The following is a 17,899-nucleotide window of genomic DNA, read 5'->3' as shown; positions in this document are numbered from 1 at the left end:
GGTATAACCTCTTCTGTCTGCTGTGGTTTTATGCTTGAGGACCAACAACTTTTCTTTCAGCCGTGCTGTCATAAACCATATGCATTTTGCTACCGAGCCCAAAACAAGAGAAAGCCTATGATGCACGCTATGTTAGAATGTGATACCTTTTCCAGAGCCCCCGCAGCTCCTACCTTCGCCTGAGGTGTGCTGGGGTGCTGCAGGGTCCAAAGAACCTCCGCTGGTTTATGGGGGCTGAAGGAGGCCACCTATTCACTGCCAGCTCCCATGGTCGCATTTGTGATGTCGGGAAGGCAAAGTGGCAAGCAGGGCTTTTCCAACAAGGAGAAACTTAACTGCAGTTATTCTTTCTGTGAAAAAATAACATTATGAGTTAAAAATAAATGAACTAATAACCCAATAACAGCCAGTGAATTACTCGTCACAGTCAGATCATGCACTCAGGGTTGCCAGGAACCAAGAGGATATCGGAAACCTTCTTTACTGTATAGACCTTGGCAGAGCCAGTTAATCATGGCATAGCTCAGTGAAATCCACAGTTATAGACGGCCATAGTGACGAGAAGTCAGGTCTTTTGAATATTTTGTACTTTAGGTGAAATGTTTTGGTCAGAGAACCAATTTCCACATTTGCAAAGTGCAGTTAAGGTTCATCCTGTTTAGATAACAAATACAGCACCTATAAATACTGTATGGCCTAATGAGTTTCAACACGTCCAATAGCAAGATAAATAAGCACACATAGGAACAGAGGTACAAGGAGGCAAAAAGAAGGCATGGTAAATAGCCTAATAGAAGAACTACATTCCTAGGACTGGTAATCTGGTACGTCATTCAGAACCTCCCTGAAAAACTATCAAGCCTGAGTAGAGCGACTAGGTGGACTTCGTCTGACCACATTTATAGGACATCTTGATTATAGGACCAGAAGGAGGAGTACGGTCATTACATTGTGGTATTTAAAGGGGTTGTACCAAGTTTAGATGTTCTCCTATCCAAAGGATAGGGGATAACTAACCGATCGCTGGAGGTCTGACTGCTGTACTTGGCCATCTCTGGCGGCCCCAGAGAGGATGAATGATGCAGGTCCAAAGCAGTTGGACCCCCCCCTTCCTGAGGTTAAAGGATCACTTCTAAACTTGGTACATCTCCAACTTCGCAACTAGTGGGAACTATTGGTAGTGGCTTGCAGACACTTCATCTTCCGATTTTGAGTACAAGTCAGTCTCCTAGCCGCCCAGTGATCTCCATGGCTAACAGACACTTGTCGTTCCATATTCCTGGCGGCTTGTTAGTGAAGTGGATTGGCAAGCAGCCAGGTGATGTCCAACTGGTTGTCTGTCTGACCTCAAAATAGCAGGCTGAGCAGAGGGTTTTTAAAGGGCTTCTTAACGCATGGCGGAATAAGATAGCCAGACACTGCTACTAAATTCTTTGCTACTGAATTTGTAGCAACTGACAGCAGGGTTTATACATGCCATAACACCCATGATGATGCCTAGAGAAGTACCTGTATCCAAAAACACATAGGGTGAAGCATAGTGCAGAGGGCCCTAGTTTTTATTCAGTGTCAGGACAGGTGTGAGTGTAATTTACAAAGTGATTTGTAATAGGGATCGACCGATATTGATTTTTTAGGGCCGATACCGATAATTTGTGAACTTTCAGGCCGATAGCCGATAATTTATACCGATATTCTGGGAATTTTCATTTTTGAAAAAAAAAAAAAAAAAAATTCCCACAAATCTGCTGAAAATTAATGTATTGTTAATGTTTATTTATTTTTTTTGTAAATCTTTCTTTTTCATTTATATTTAATATTTTGGTGTTTTTATAACTTTTTTTTTTTTAAACTAACTTTTAGCCCCCTTAGGGACTAGAACCCTTGTCCTATTCACCCTGATAGAGATCTATCAGGGTGAATAGGAGCTCTCATTGTCCCTGCTGCTCTGTGCTTTGTGCACACAGCAGCATGGAGCTTATCATGGCAGCCAGGGCTTCATTACACTGCTGGGGCTCCGATCGGAGGAGCAAGGGAGAGGGAATCCTGTGGGGGGGGGGGGGGGGGGGGGGGCGCACTGCGACTGGGGTGGGGGGGCCCTATGCGCCACCACTGGGGGGGGGGGGGGCGCACTGCGCCACCAATGTCTGATACTGGGGGGCTTGGGGGGGTGCACTGCGCCACCAATGAAGCTTAATCCCACATTTATTCATATACAGGAGGCGGGAGCTGGCTGCAGGATCACATAGCCGGCTCCCGACCTCTATGAGCAGTAGCTGCGATCCGCGGCACCTGAGGAGTTAACTACCGCAGATCGCAGCTACCGCTCATAGAGGACGGGAGCCGGCTATGTGATCCTGCAGCTCCCGCCTTCTGTATATGAATGAATGATAGATTAATCTTCATTGGTGGAGCAGTGGCCATAGCTCCTCCCCTCCTCCTGTCCCCTGTCCTTACATTGGCGGCAGCGGCAGGAGCAGCACAGGGGGAGGAGACACTGCTCCTTCTCCCCTGTGCTGCTAAGGGGAACACGGAGAGCGCTGTCAGTAGCGCGATCTGTGTTCCCCATACACTATCGGCAAAATAGATGCCGATACCGATAGTGTTCAAAATCCTGAATATCGGCCGATAATATCGGTAAATCCGATAATCGGTCGATCCCTAATTTGTAATGCTTCCACAAATACTTATCTGCAAAAAATCTGAATAGTGCACAGACGAAAAATATAGTAGTGTGCGTGAAGCCTTAGACAACAGTGCAATGGACCACATTTATCATCCAGTCTCAGCCACTGTGATACATTGGTGAATGTCTAGACAGCCTGTCTAAATGTATGCCAATTATATATAGCAGGGCTTCTTAAACATTTTATTCTCAGACCCCACCAGCCAACCCATGGTGATGGTGGGACCTCACCAGCAACCAAATACTACTATGCAGCACCACATCAGTAGTAGCATAAAACATGCCACAGTGGAGCATAACACACCAACCCAACAGCCCGAATAACACAATGCAGCACAAAACCTCCCCGGAAGTTGCCCCTCTGTGGTGGCCAGAGCAGCTGCCACCGTCTCCTGTTGTCTCCAAGATATGGAGTAGGGAACTGAGAAGGTGAGAGACATGGGCCAAGGCATTGAGACAGCCCTACTTTTAGTGTGCTGCCTTGACTTTCTGGGCAGAACCAGTGCTACCAAAGAATACAGCAGTACACACCTATCACATCCAGTGAGGTCTCCTCTGTTTGTAGACATCCTCTTTTCTCATCTTCTCCATACGCTTCAAACCACCAGGACAACTTTTTCCAGCCACATCTTGTCTCTCTGCAGAGTTAGCCACACAGAATACTTAGGTTCCTCACTTTTCCATCATCCTCTCCACCAAATTACCCTATTCCAGTGACCCAACAGTGTCAGCCTGCTGCTACCCCCCAATGCCACCTGAATAATAAAGAAATAAATGTCCCACACAGATAGTCCTCCTGAATATATTAGTAATACACAGATAAGGCCCTGCAAATAGTGGAGCAGCCAAGGGCCAGCACTTCATCCCATCTTGCTGTGGAAACTGCAAGACAGTATGAACCCTTTTAAAGGGAATCGGTCGCCAGCGGACTCCCTAGCAAATGGTTTATCTAATTGAAACACTGTTTTCCTTTGGTTGACCAGAGGCTTCGTTCGAGTTATTATGCTTTTTCTTAACATGCAAATTGGGCCTTTGGTGCAATAAGGGCAGCACCATTGCTCTTGTTGCACCCAAGCTCCACTCATTTCTGTGGCCAGCCACTCCCTCTTGGCTTTAATTGACAGGATGAAGGAGGGGATGACCACAGAAATGAGTAGAGTATGGGTGCAACAAATGCAATGGTGCTGCCCTCTTTGCACCAAAGCCCTAATCTGCATATGAAGAAAAAGTATTATGACTCAGAAATGGGGCCTTGGATCTACAAAAGGAAAACCATGTTTTAATCCGATGAACCACAGCTATGTGTCAATGCAAACAGTTTGATCGGGGAATCTGTCACCAGTGGCATCTATAAAAATAATTTCAGCAAGTAGATTGTGCCCTAAAAGTAATAGTGCCCAAGCAGTGCCCCCAATAGTAATAGTGCTCACCCAGCACCCCCAAATTAATTGTACCAAGCAGTGTCCTAAATAGTTATAATATTCTCTTATATAGTGCCCCGAGTAGTAATATGCCCCCCCCCCCCCCCCCCAATAGTGGCCCAAGTAGAAATATACTTCCCCAGAGTGGAATGCCTTGTTATAATAACGCTGTGTGGCCAAAGAGAGGGGGGGTTGAAGTCGTAAAAAAAAAAAAAAATTTAATACTCACTTGACTTCTGATCCACGACCACAGGTTTCTTCTGGCCTGCACTGCATGCGTCCCAGAACAAGCAGTCATGATGACATCATCACATCACTTGTGTTGTGTGTTCTCATGGGCTTCAGGCCTAGCGGTCTATAAGTGTGAAAAGCCGAGCAGGGAGCCACTGGCTACCATGCCCCGCCACAGTAGTCAACTGACAGCTGAATTCCGGGCATTTTTTATTCTTGCATTCTACTCATTTTGGGCTTTAATTTTTATTAAATTTCTTTTTGTCAACAACGTTCAGCCCTTCCTCTGTACATATGGAAGTTTCTGTAGAGTGGCAGGCTTTCTGCTTACAGTGGGTATCCTCGGATAGAAGCCCTGATGGATCATGTTCAGCCCTTATCTCTGAGCTCCTGACAGGATATAAACAAATACCTATCAGTTTGATAAGAATTGAGATATGAACGTGTACGGTTGGTGTTAGAACAAGATAACGCCCACTCGCACACACAACGTGCCTTTCATGGCATGCAGCAGCTCCCCTGGCCAGCTTAATTGCCAAATCTCTTCCCCATCGAGAATATCTTGGACTGGAAGGGGTGACTGATCTCTATACAGCAGCCAACAACCACCTTGGTTGAACTATAGGTGCAAGCTGAAAGATTTTTGAATGACATAACACAGGAGGATAGCCACCCATCTGTATCACAGCGAGGGGAGATACCACTCAGCATTAATGTGACCCTTCTATAGAACCCAATATACATCATGTGAGTACAGTCCAACTGACCCACAATTACATAGGAATGGACCATCATAACACACTATGATTCCGAGAGATGCGGCCTACACACGGCCTAGGTTTTCTGGACCGAGTATGGTTGTGTGAATCAGTACCATTACATACAGATTTTGTGATTGATGCCTATGACTGATCTGGGTCTCAAGTGAAAGGGGATCAATATGCAACCTATGTCTCAATCATTTTTGACTAGGATACTTCCCCAGAGAAATTGGCAAAAACTAGCTATTTTGCACAATTTCTACCATCAGGAAACAGCATTTCACAGCACCCGAGAAGAAAAAAATGGACCACGTCCTCCACATTGAGTTGCTAAGACTCTGTTCACATCAGCATTGTGGCTTTTACTATGTGTGAGATGCATCACACAACAGATAGCCGCAGTACATGGCAGGCCCAACTGGCTAAGCTAGTGTTGCATCTGCAGAGGATACTGTTGTTCACCTGCAGACCACACGGACTAGAATGGGACCCGGCAGGGATCTGGCTAGTTTTCGGCGAGACTGCTGGGTTTCAACTGGTGATTGAACAGAAAGTGACTGGAGCTTCAAGTGCAAGGGCAACGCCCTTGTTGCACCTAAGGCATCATTTACATAAGCTACAAAGGCTTATTTCTCCGAATTGGGGCGCCATATCAACATGGGACCAAGTACGTTCCTTTCAACTGATAAGTACACAACTAAATAGGCGGAAGGTTTTATTTCTAGGTATGTGGCACCAGAATCCCTTTTAAAGGGGCTACCTCATGAAAATCATTTACTACCTAACAGGATAGGTAATACCTATCAGCTGGACACCCCTCCCCCAATAAAAAAAAAAAAAAAAAAAAAGAGCATTAGTGTGCATGTCAGTACAAAACCGTGTACAGACGCCTCATTCTCGGGACATACGGATCAGTATAGATTGTGAGCTCCATTGAGGTCTGTAAAGTGCTGTGGAATAGAAGTAAAACTCTCTGGATTGTGGTGGGTCCCAAGATCCAAAATGACCTTATTTTTGTAGGACAAACCCTTTAAGCAGTATCCTCGGTGTGACAATGCTTCTGTAACTTATACTGGCTGGCACCAAAGTCACAGTGATAACATTTGTGGTCTCATCCATTGCAATAGGACCCAGCCGACTTATCAACAGTCACCCCTGGTCTAGACCCTCATGCTCTGGCGCCAGAAACCGTTCTGGTGTTTACACCTAAAGCAGCGGGGTTTCTAGCATTACCACAGTACTTCAGATGGGATGCTTGTGCCAGCCATGCCCCTCCAACAGTACCTTGGCATGTATGGGCACGGTGACCACATGGGAGCAGGCTGTGGCTTTAAGAGCAGGCTCCAGTCTCACACCATGTGCTCGGCAGGAAACAACAAAGCAACAACAAAGGAAAAGAGCCAGGCGCTCGTCGTGTTCTCCGCAGGCTGAGCGCAGCCCCTCAGGCCTCCTCCCCAGCAGCACTCACCCGTCCACTGTGACCGAGACACAAAGGGACAGAGGCGCAACTACAACAACAGCACGTGTGCCCGCCACAGGGTCACCCCCTCACCGGAGCAGCCCCGCTTCACACGTGACCCAGGTGGCCAGTATTTACATGCCAGAGGGAGGAGCTGAGCGCTCAGAACAGAAAGCCTCGGACAAAGCACGGTGTCTGCTCTCAATAACGTACCCGGTGCCTCCGTCTCGGTCCCCGCGAGCCGGGTTCACGCGAGGTCACAGGCGGCTGCTGCTCGCTCGCCACCCAGCCCGACATGCGGGGTAGCGCGCCCTACTGTACAGGCGCCCAGGCTCCGGTCTCTGTCACTTTAAGACAGACAACGTCCTGCTCCCCTATTCACAACACAGGGGGGAGCGCGTACGTGACGTGCCCGCGCACAGCCAAGCGTCAGTCCCCCTCCCCGAACCAAAGGCAAAATTATGACGAGAGCTGCTCGTGCAGCCCCGCCCGCCAAACGTCACGTGACGCGCCCGCATTTGCTGACCTGGTGAGGGGGGTGGCGGTCCCTTCTCCATGCAGCAATGACATCGGTAGCTAGCAGCCGTTACCCATAGCAACCAGGCGGCTCGCCCCCTAAGGAACGTGAGCTATCTAATACACTGCCTGGTGGCTAGGGGCTGTTCAGTCTGCACAATCAAGGGCAGCAAGTAGATCCCAACACATTTCTCTCCCCAGTCCGTGGCATGTGGTCCCAGCAGAGAGGTCTGTGACCCTCCAGCACGTTACAGTGAACCCAGAGGAGCACTGCTGGGCATATCGCTAGATGGGATTAACTCTTTAATTTTCTCGCTATGCACCATGTATTCCTGATGGTTGTGTATGGACAAAAAACAGCTAACCCTGGCAGTCTAGGGGCTCTTTCACACCTGCGTTCTTTTCTTCCGGCATAGAGTTCAGTCCTAGGGGCTCTATTCCAGAAGAATCCTGATCAGGCTTATCCCCATGCATTGTGAATGGAGAGAAATCCGTTCAGGATGCATCAGGATGTCTTCAGTTCCGGACCGGAACGTTTTTTGGCCGGAGAAAATACCGCAGCATGCTGCGCTTTTTGCTCCGGCCAAAAATCCTGAACACTTGCCGCAAGGCCGGATCCGGAATTAATGCCCATTGAAAGGCATTAATCCGGATCCGGCCTTAAGCTAAAAGTCGTTTTGGCGCATTTTTATGAATGGTTACCATGGCTGCCGGGACGCTAAAGTCCTGGCAGCCATAGTAAAGTGTAGTGGGGAGCGAGGGAGCAGTATACTTACCGTCCGTGCGGCTCCTGGGGTGCTCCAGAGTGACGTCAGGGCGCCCCCCGCGCATGGATGACGTGATCGCATGGCACGTCATCCATGCTCATGGGGCGCTCTGACGTCATTCTGGAGCGCCCCGGGAGCCGCACGGAATGCTTTCAGTTCACTCGCGTTTTTCCGGATCCGGCGTGTAATTCCGGCAAATGGAGTACACAACGTATCCGGACAACGCAAGTGTGAAAGAGCCTTTGGTTAGGTTGCCATAGAGCAGTGATGGCTAACCTTGGCAATCCAGCTGTGGTAAAACTACAACTCCCAAGATGCCCCCTTGCTTGGTTGCTCTCAGAACTCTATAGAAATAAATGGAGCATGCTGGGAGTCGTTTCACCACAGCTGGAGTGCCAAGGTTAGCCATCACTGCCATAGAGACTTCCTCTGGTTAGAGGGTAGAGACAACGTACATGTGTGAACTCCTTCAAGTTAGGCCCAAAGAGAAGCCTTAGGCCTCTTGCACACAAACGTTCTTTATTTTTTTCCCGTTTCCGTTCTTGCTATGTGGAACCAAAAAAAAAAAAAAAAAAAAAAAAAAAAAAGGATTTACTCTGTATGCATTCAGTTTCCGTATATCCGTTCCTCTAAAAGATATAACTTGTCCTATTATTGGCCGCAAATAACGATCCGTGGCTCTATTCAAGTCAATTCGTCCGCAAAAAAATACGGAATGCATATGGAACACATCTGTATGTCATCCGTTTTTTGCAGATCCATGCCCACGTGTTTACTGTTTAAAAACATTACTGCAACTTACAGTAATGATTCCAAATTTTATGTTTCCGTTTGCGATCCGCAAACAACGAATCGCATAAGGAAACCATATGGAGATTTTTTGCAGAATGGAAACAAAAAACGGAACAATAGATCTGTGAAAAATGGACCACAATATACAGAAAAAGCCATACGGTCGTGTGCCTTATGCCTCTTGCACACGACCGTATGGCTTTCTCAGTGTTTTGCGGTCCGCAAAAAATACGGATAACATCCATGTGCATTCCGTATATTGCGTAACGGAACATCTGGCCCCTAATAGAACAGTCCTATACTTGTCTGTTATGCAGACAATAATAGGACATGTTCTATCTTTGAACGGAAATACAGAATGCATACCGAGTACATTCCGTTTTTTTTGCAGACCCATTGAAATGAATGCGTTCCGTATACTGTCTGTACACAGAACCAAACGGGGAAAAAAAAACAAAAAAAAAAAACGGTTGTGTGCATGAGGCCTTAGGTTGAGATCACACTACAGTTATTTGATCAGTTATTGTGAGCCAAAACCAGGGACGGGTCAAAAACACAGAACAGGAGCAGATCTTTCCCTTATGTCTGTGGATGCTTCACTACTGGTATTGGCTCACAATCACTGATGGAAATCACTGTAGTGTGAACTCGGCCTTACCCAGGAAACATCATTCCTGAGACTGAACAGCTGCCAGAGAAGAAATCCACTGAGGAAAAAAGAACAGACGTCCACAGAAGGTTTAGAAAAGGGATGCCCAACCGGCAGCCCTCTCGCTGTTGCAGAACTATAACTTCCAGCATGCCCTGACAGATTACAGCAATCAGGACATGTTGGGAGTTGTAGTTTTTCAACAGCTGGAGGGCCGCAGGATGAGCATCCCCGATTTAGAACCATTGAGGCTGTGCACTGGATTCAGACAGTAAGCTACCATCAAGACTTTACTACTTGTGGGAAGGGTTAATTGCACCAACCACACACCGAGATGGGCTGGCCATCTGAACTTTAAGATCTGCACCCCTGACACCACTTGTAACTGCAGCTAGTTCTGGGACAACCTCCAGCACAGATCTCCTTGCTAGGATAGAAGCACCTCACAGCATTACATGGGCGCCTTGGGATGAATAGATCAGATAGGAGTTATTAGGATAGCTATCAGAAAGTCATCCTTTCCCCTTAGGCTGAGTTCACACAGGTGAGAATTCCGTGCGGCTGCAATGCACGAGTTGAACGCATTGCACCCGCACTGAATCCGGACCCATTTATTTCTATGGGGCTGTGCACATGAGCTGTGATTTTTATGCATCACTTGTGCGTTGCGTGAAAATCGCAGCATGCTCTATATTGTGTGTTTATCATGCAATGCAGGCTCCATAGAAGTGAATGGGGCTGAGTGAAAAATCGCAGCGTGCTCTATATTGTGCGTTTATCACGCAATGCAGGCTCCATAGAAGTGAATGGGGCCGAGTGAAAAATCGCAAACATCTGCAATCAAATGCGGATGCGGTGCGATTTTCACACATGGTTTCTAAGATGACAGTCTATTCACTGTATTATTTTCCCTTATAACATGGTTATAAAGGGAAAATAATAGCATTCTTTAATACAGAATGCTTAGTAGGTGGTCAATTGAGGGTTAAAAAATTAAAAACTCACCTTCTCCTCTTGATGGCGTAGCTGCCAGTCTCTTCTTACTTATTTAATCATGAGCTGCCGGCTAAAGGACCTGTGGTGACGTCAGATCACAAGGTCCAATCACATGATCTATCACCGTGGTGATGGACCATATGATCTGACGTCACCACAGGTCCTTTAGCCGATGTTCTGCCACTTTTCTATACCCGGACAAAAGTCTATACCCGGAAGTGATTTAGCTGCACTGGTAGTCACGTGGACGCGTTGGAATCAGCTGGAGGAGGGTGTGTGTGCGCTGCGCAAGCGCATTCGGCTAAAGTATAGTAATCTGGCAGAATGAAGCGAGCCCGAAATCTACATTAATTTGCACGCTTGCCACTTGCTAAAACTGACTCTATGCCACCATGGATGATAAAGAAAGAGATGGCTGGTAAAGAAAGAGATGGATAGTAAAGAAATGGAGGGCTGGGAAAATGCAGGGGCGTTCTGCCAGATTAACATACTGTAGCCGAATGCGCTTGCGCAGCGCGCACACCCCCTCCTCCAGCTGATTCCAACGCGTCCACGTGACTTCCGGTGCAGCTACATCACTTCCGGGTATAGACTTTTGTCCGGGTATAGAAAAGTGGCAGAACACCGGCAGCTCATGATTAAAGTATTAAGAAGAGACCGGCAGCTACGCCATCAAGAGGAGAAGGTGAGTTAATTATTTTTTAACCCTCAATTGACCACCTACTAAGCATTCTGTATTAAGAATGCTATCATTCAACATGGTTATAAGGGAAAATAATAACATCTACACAACACCGAACCGAAACCTGAACTTCTGTGAAGAAGTTCGGGTCTGGGTACCACAGTCAGTTTTTTATCACACGGGTGAAAAACGCATTGCACCCGCGCGATAAAAACTGAACGGAATGCAATCGTAGTCAAAACTGACTGCAATTGGGAACCTACTCGCAACTCAGCCTTACCCCGCCTGTGTCTGTCCTGTCTAGGTCTGTGTCCCCCTGGAAGGACTTCTACCACCATCATTGGGGCTGCCTATACACAGCTATTGGGAGAATCCTACTCTGTAACATATCTCAAACCTTTTGCTGCTGTATGAAGTACTACTCCCATTATCTGGGACTTTATTTATTGCAATTACACTCTACCTGACCTCCTGCCAAACATTCTCCATCAAGGGTTCCCCCAACTACCACCAGACAAGAGCCCCAGAGGTCAGGTTGTGCCCTCCATTCACTGCTGCACAGCCCCAGGGAAAGCCATAATGAGGACAGCCACTGGGAACCGCTGCCGCTCTCCCCCTGCAGGCCTGCTCCACATGGGGACAATAAAAAAAATACACCTGGAGGGATTGGCCAGGTTAAATCTACAAGCCTGACGCTTTGTACCGCTGCTCATTTTTACCAAAGCTTAGACTTTCCAGGAATTCAGTGGTGTATTTCTTTCTAGCAATGTACATCCAAACAAGTCAGTACAGTCTACGTGAATAGAGTGGGCGGACATCACTGGTGACGTCACTCTCCAGCATCTGCCCACCTGTTCCATTCTGGAAAAGGAGTCACACAGAAGTGGGGGAGCATTTTATTACATAACCCATTTCTATGGAAGAGATAGCCAAATACTGCGCTTAGCGATCGCCTATTAGTGCTGCGCTTAGTGATCTCCCATATAGAATGAATAGAGCGGCAGTGCACATGCTCCATCAGAACGGGGGAACAGGAAACACTGTTCTCCGGACTGGTGAAAATCCCAACATTTGGACCGCCGGCAATCAGCTAGTTATCCTCTCGACCAGGTATCAGCAACCTTCAGCACTTCAGCTGTTGTGAAACTACAGTTCCAGGCATGCTCCATTCATTTCTATGAGAGTTCTTGGGGGAGCATGCATGCTGGGAGTTATAGTTTTCCAACAGCTGGATTGCCGACCACTGCCCTATAGTGTAGAAGGGATAACTTGGCACAACCCCTTAAAATCTGCAATGAAATCCACCTTTTCTGTATGGATATGGCCAAAGACTTCAGTCTGCAATTAGGAATGTCTGAAGACTACAGCATGCAGAGAGTGAATGGGGTTTGTTAAAACATTGTTCTGAATATGCAATGTGCGAACAGTGGGCAGAACTGCTGCCTCATAAGCCCAGTCATTCATCAGCCAGACACACCTATGTTCTTCTCGTAGAGATGCAGCGTAGGTGGGCACGTGCCTCCTGAGGTGTAGTCCAACTCAGCCCCTCACTATAGAGCCCAACAAAACAAAGGGAGAGGCAGCACTCCGCTGATTTAGCATAACTTTTGTTTTGCTGGATATCTATGTTCTTCTATGGCTTTCCTATCACACTCCACAACCAACATACTGTATATTGGTAGGAGCAGCTGTTTGAAATAAATAACATCTACCCTACAACAAGGGTTCATGCACACAAACGCATGTGGGCCATGCAGTGGGCCCCAAATAGATGGTCTACAGCGCAAAAACAAATAGGCAGAGGCACAGACCGAAATCCCACGGAAGCGCACTGCAGTGTTTCCGATCCGTGCCTCCATTCCGCAATGCTCTGTATCCTGCAGACCCATTCAAGTCAATGGGTCCATATCCATTATACGGAGGGCACATGGCCAGTGTCCGTATATTGCGCACAGACCGTTTGCAGTCCACAAGACTACCTACGGTCATATGCATGAGGCCTTGAAGGCTATGTACACCTTTGGAGGCTTTTTTTTTTTTTTTTATGATTGCAAGTTACAACTTTTGGGCTAAAAATCATATTTTCAATTGACCTTTCTGTCACAAAAGGTTAAAGGGGTTGTCCGGGTTCAGAGCTGAACCCAGACATATTCCCATTTCCACCCCGGCAGCCCCCCTGACTTGAGCATCGGAGCAGTTTATGCTCTGATGCTCTCCTTTGCCCTGCGCTAAATCGTGCAGGGCAAAGGCATTTTTTGGAGATCCGGTGACATACCGGGGCTCTCCATGGGGCTGCCAGGAAGCCCAGTGACATCACTGGCACTGATGTGCCAGATTTAGCACTGCCCTAGCCAGTAAAAAGGCTTGGGCAGAGCTAAAGCCCGCCCATCAGAGCCGGTGATGTCACCGAACACACTGCCGGAAGTGTGTTATTAAGAGTAACAAAAGAGACCTTGCCCTGCACGATTTAGCACAGGGCAAGGGAGCGTATCGGAGCACGAGATGCTCCAATGCTAGCCTCAGGGGGGCTGCCTGGGTGAAAATAAGGGTATGTCCGGTCCGGGTTCAGCTCTAAACCCGGACAACCCCTTTAACTATTTTTCTAGCTATGTGACTGGTACTTTCACTTTGTGCGATGATCTAATAAACCTCATCTATGCAAGGAACCAGTAGGGGGAGCCAGAGCACCTGCAGATGCCACCTTTTATAGCGCAAGACGACAGCTCACACTGGTGTGCAGGTAGGCCGGGAGGGGAGCTACACATAACCATGCCGAAACTAATAGATGGGAGGGAAAAATTGAGTAGGAATTCTACAAAGTACAACTGGCTGGGGGGGGGGGGTAAATTAAAAAACCCAAAACAAACTGGACAAACCCTTTAATAGGAACACAACTGTACTGCTGGAGGCCTAGACGAGGCAAGAGAGTAGCACTATACACCCAGAAAAAGCTGGTCATGCCGATTAGATCTGTGTAGGCCACAAATCCACCGATTGTGGATAATTTTGTTAACCAGTTGGGGTGTGACCCTGCACAGTCTGAAAATGGCAGCACTGATTGGATAGAGTCAGACTGTGCACACCCCCAACTGGTTACCATCCCTCTGTACCCTTACTGCAGACTGCTAGCTATTCAGTCATAACTTCTAGTATAAATAATAAAGGAATGGCACAACATAGAGCCATAAGAATAGTTGCTCCAGAATTGTCATTACTAGAGATGAGCAAATTTCCAGTTATGAAATTCGTTCACGCTTCGTTTACTGGTAAAAGGTGAATTGTGTTATGGATTCTGTTACCACGGACCATAACGCAATTCTATGACGGCATGCCTTTAGAGGCATTCTGTCATAATATAAGTCTATGGCCTGCATAACGGATCCATACGGTTTATGTTATGCAGGAGAGGACCCAGGATCAGTAGAGGACTCCCCTGCATAACGGAAACGGGATGGATCCGTTATAGACTTCTATTATGACAGAATGAATAATGGAATGCTTCTAAAGGCATTCGGTCATAGAATTGCATTATGGTCCGTGGTAACGTAATCCATAACGCAATTCACCTTTTATCAGTAAGAAAATCATGAACAAATTTCAAGAAGGAGGGCATGCACACGGCTGGTATCCATGTTTTGAGGACTGCAAACACATATGGTTGTGTGCCTGTGATCTTTCGCGCATGGGCCATGAGAAGATATCGACTGCATCCTAGTATCCTAATACAGTGGTCCCTCAAGTTACAATATTAATTAGCTCCAGGACGACCATTGTGTGTTAAAAACCATTGTAACGTGAGTAGTGATGAGCGAACTTCTGTTTTAAGTTCGGCGTCTAAAGTTCGGCTTCCGGTTAGCGGAGAATCCCGATATGGATTCCGACTTCCGTTGTGGTCCGTGGTAGCGGAATCAATAATCGGCCATTATTGATTCCGCTACCACGGACCACAACGGAAGTCGGAATCCATATCGGGATTCTCCGCTAACCGGAAGCCGAACTTTAGACGCCGAACTTAAAACAGAAGTTCGCTCATCACTAAACGTGAGTAATTGGTTCCAAAGCCCCAAAATGTCATCCAAGATGAGAAAATGATCGAACATGTGCTTGGCTCCATTCAAGTCAATGGGTCAGCAAAAAAAACGGAACGCATACGGAAATGCATCTGTATGTTTTCCATATCCGTTCCGTTTTTGCTGAACCATCTATTGAAAATGTTATGCCCAGCCCAATTTTTTCTATGTAATTGCTGTATACTGTATATGGCATACGGAAAAACAGAACTGAAAAACGGAAAGGAAACAAAAAACGGAACGGATCCATTAAAAACGGACCGCAAAACACTGAAAAAGCAATACTGTAGTGTGCATGAGCCCTAAGGCAGATAAAACAGGTCCTTACTTCTAAGGCCGAGTTCACACGAATGTGTGTGATCTGTGGCCGTATTGCGGCCCGCAAATCGCGGGCCGCAATACACGGCCACAGTTCCGCGTGCATTCCGCATCACAAATGCGGACCCATTCACTTCAATGGGCCCGCAAATCCGGAATCGCGGAACGGCCGCACGGGACGGGACCCCTCGGAAGCATTACGGAGTGCTTCCGTGGGGTTACGTCCCGTACCTCCGTTCCGCTAAAAGATAGGACATGTTCTATCTTTTAGCAGAACGGGCGGATCGCGGACCCATTAAAGTGAACGGGTCCGTGATCCGATGCAGGTCTTCTAAAGTGTATTAAAATCATCTAAGTATCCCCCCTATCCACCTTATAAATACAGTAAACTGAAGTTTTATAACCTGGTAGAAGAGTCTTCGTTCTGCCCAAGGGGCGCGTTTCATCTCCACTTGCGCCCAGCCAGCTGCCCCCCAACTGCCGTTTTGAAGCGCCGCCCAGCTCATCAATATTCACTTCGCTGGGCGGCTACTACTGTCCCCAACTGCACAAGATCCGGCGCATGCCCAATACAATCCTATGGGCATCGGCCTCCGTCTTATCTTCAGCGCATGCGCCTGGCACCCTCACATCGCGCCTGCGTTCAGTCAGCATCTTCAAGGCTGCTTCAGCCTCTTCGGTATGCGCCGGGCACTGTTCAGAGCAGCTCTTCAGAGCGCTGCTCTCTTACACCTCAGAATGGGTTAATACTAGAGGCCGATGCCCATAGGATTGTATTGGGCATGCGCCAGATCTTGTGCAGCCGGGGACAGTAGTAGCCGCCCAGCGAAGTGAATATTGATGAGCTGGGCGGTGCTTCAAAACGGCAGTTGGGGGGCAGCTGGCTGGGCGCAAGTGGAGATGAAACGCCGCCCCTTGGGTAGAATAAAGACGCTTCTACCAGGTTATAAAACTTCAGTTTACTGTATTTATAAGGTGGACAGGGGGGATACTTAGATGATTTTAATACACTTTAGAAGACCTGTACTATATATATATATATATATATATATATATATATATATATATATATATATATATATATATATAGAATAAAGAAATCGGACTGCACTCCAGTTGAATCTTCAGTGAAAAAAGGTTTATTCACCCATAGGTGGCACAAGCGACGTTTCGGCTCGCATACGCTTGAGAAAGGCTCATATGCGAGCCGAAACGTCGCTTGTGCCACCTATGGGTGAATAAACCTTTTTTCACTGAAGATTCAACTGGAGTGCAGTCCGATTTCTTTATTCCGTATTAGTGGGTAAGCACCAGTTACCATACTCGGACAGTGCACCCTAATATATATATACATACATACATATACACACCTAAATATGATTATTGGGCCTGTCAGTGTCCCTTTAAGTGTTGACTGTTTTATCGAATGTCTGCAATTTAAATGTATTATGTGAAACTTTGAGAGCCAAAACAACTCCCTACCTTTGTATTAAGAGCTTGTGGGCAGTTTTAGAGAAGAGATACTGACTACAGGTTTTTCTTCAAGCAGTTACTTCTTGAATGTTCATTCTTCCACCAGCACAGTATACATTACATGACTGGTGACTAAGTTTAGTCCTGTGTGACACCTTACTGTACGGGAAGACTGCAGGCTCGGGGGAGAGGGCTCGCTGTTTACATCTGTCTGCTGGCTGACCTTTAAATGACTTTCATATAGAGATTTCTGCGCTGCTTACTGTAGACAGGGTGCACAGCGCAGATGCTTCAGACCGAGGGCGAAGATTTACTCATTACCATAAGATAGTGGGCTAATTACTGGAATAATAGAAAGCAATGCTGACACTTCTGCATTCATCACACCGTCTACATTCACTACATTGTCAGCTTTAACAATAATATTTCAGCTCTGATATGACTATGGATATGCTAGTGTTAGAAACAGGAACAGGGCACAGATTTAAAGGGGTATTCCCATCTCAGACAATGCGGGCATATCACTAGGGCAAGCCCCCATTGTCTGATAGGTGCGGGTCCCACCTAGCTCGTAAGTGGAGCTGGCAAAGTGAAGAAGGGCGCACACGCATGTGCCTTCCATTCACTAATATGGGGCCGCTGAAAATAGCTGAGCGCTTGCTCGGCCATTTCCGTCAGCCCCATTGGAGTGAATGGAAACAGTGGCTGTGCAAGCGTGGTGCGCCCTCCTTTTACTTTGCCGGCTCAGCTTACAAAATAGGTGTGTGTCCCAGAGGTCCTGGCGATATGCCCCCATTGTCTGAGATGGGAATACCCCTTTAAAGCTAGGTCTACACGACGACATTTGTCGCGCGACATTTTGTTGCAACAATTTTATAATGGCAGTCTATGGTGTCGCACTGCAACATGCGACATTCACAGAAAATCCATTCGAGATGTGCGGCCAAAAACTGCATCAAAGCAGCATTGTTTTTTTTCTTGATGAGTATATAGTCTCTTATGTGGTGTAAATTCTGCAGATTTGCTGCCATGGATTTGTGTGCCATCTACAGTACCAAAATCTCATCTAGACGCAGCA

General features: G+C 47.0%; 1 protein-coding gene across 6 annotated transcripts in view; it reads right to left on the bottom strand.

Annotated features, from left to right (window-relative positions):
* Positions 1-17,899, bottom strand: part of RNF44 (ring finger protein 44) — a 71,089-nt gene that overhangs the window by 29,505 nt on the left and 23,685 nt on the right. Inside the window, exons 2-3 of one of the 6 annotated variants that reach the window (XM_044280607.1) lie at positions 3,218-3,324; positions 174-350 (exon numbers count right to left, since the gene is read on the bottom strand). The exons of 1 other annotated variant lie outside the window; for it this stretch is intronic. In XM_044280607.1, the coding sequence (XP_044136542.1) occupies positions 174-277 (104 nt within the window). In that variant the 5' untranslated portion in view covers positions 278-350; positions 3,218-3,324. Of the gene's footprint in view, positions 1-146; positions 351-3,217; positions 3,325-6,567; positions 6,591-6,771; positions 7,006-17,899 lie in introns of those variants that run through there. 4 more of the 6 variants (XM_044280606.1, XM_044280608.1, XM_044280605.1 and 1 more) reach the window with 4 other exon arrangements.

Source organism: Bufo gargarizans, chromosome 2 (assembly GCF_014858855.1).
Source record: "Bufo gargarizans isolate SCDJY-AF-19 chromosome 2, ASM1485885v1, whole genome shotgun sequence".
NCBI lineage: Eukaryota > Metazoa > Chordata > Amphibia > Anura > Bufonidae > Bufo > Bufo gargarizans.
Note: the sequence above shows the minus strand (reverse complement) of the source record. Positions and strands in the feature narration are given on the sequence as shown.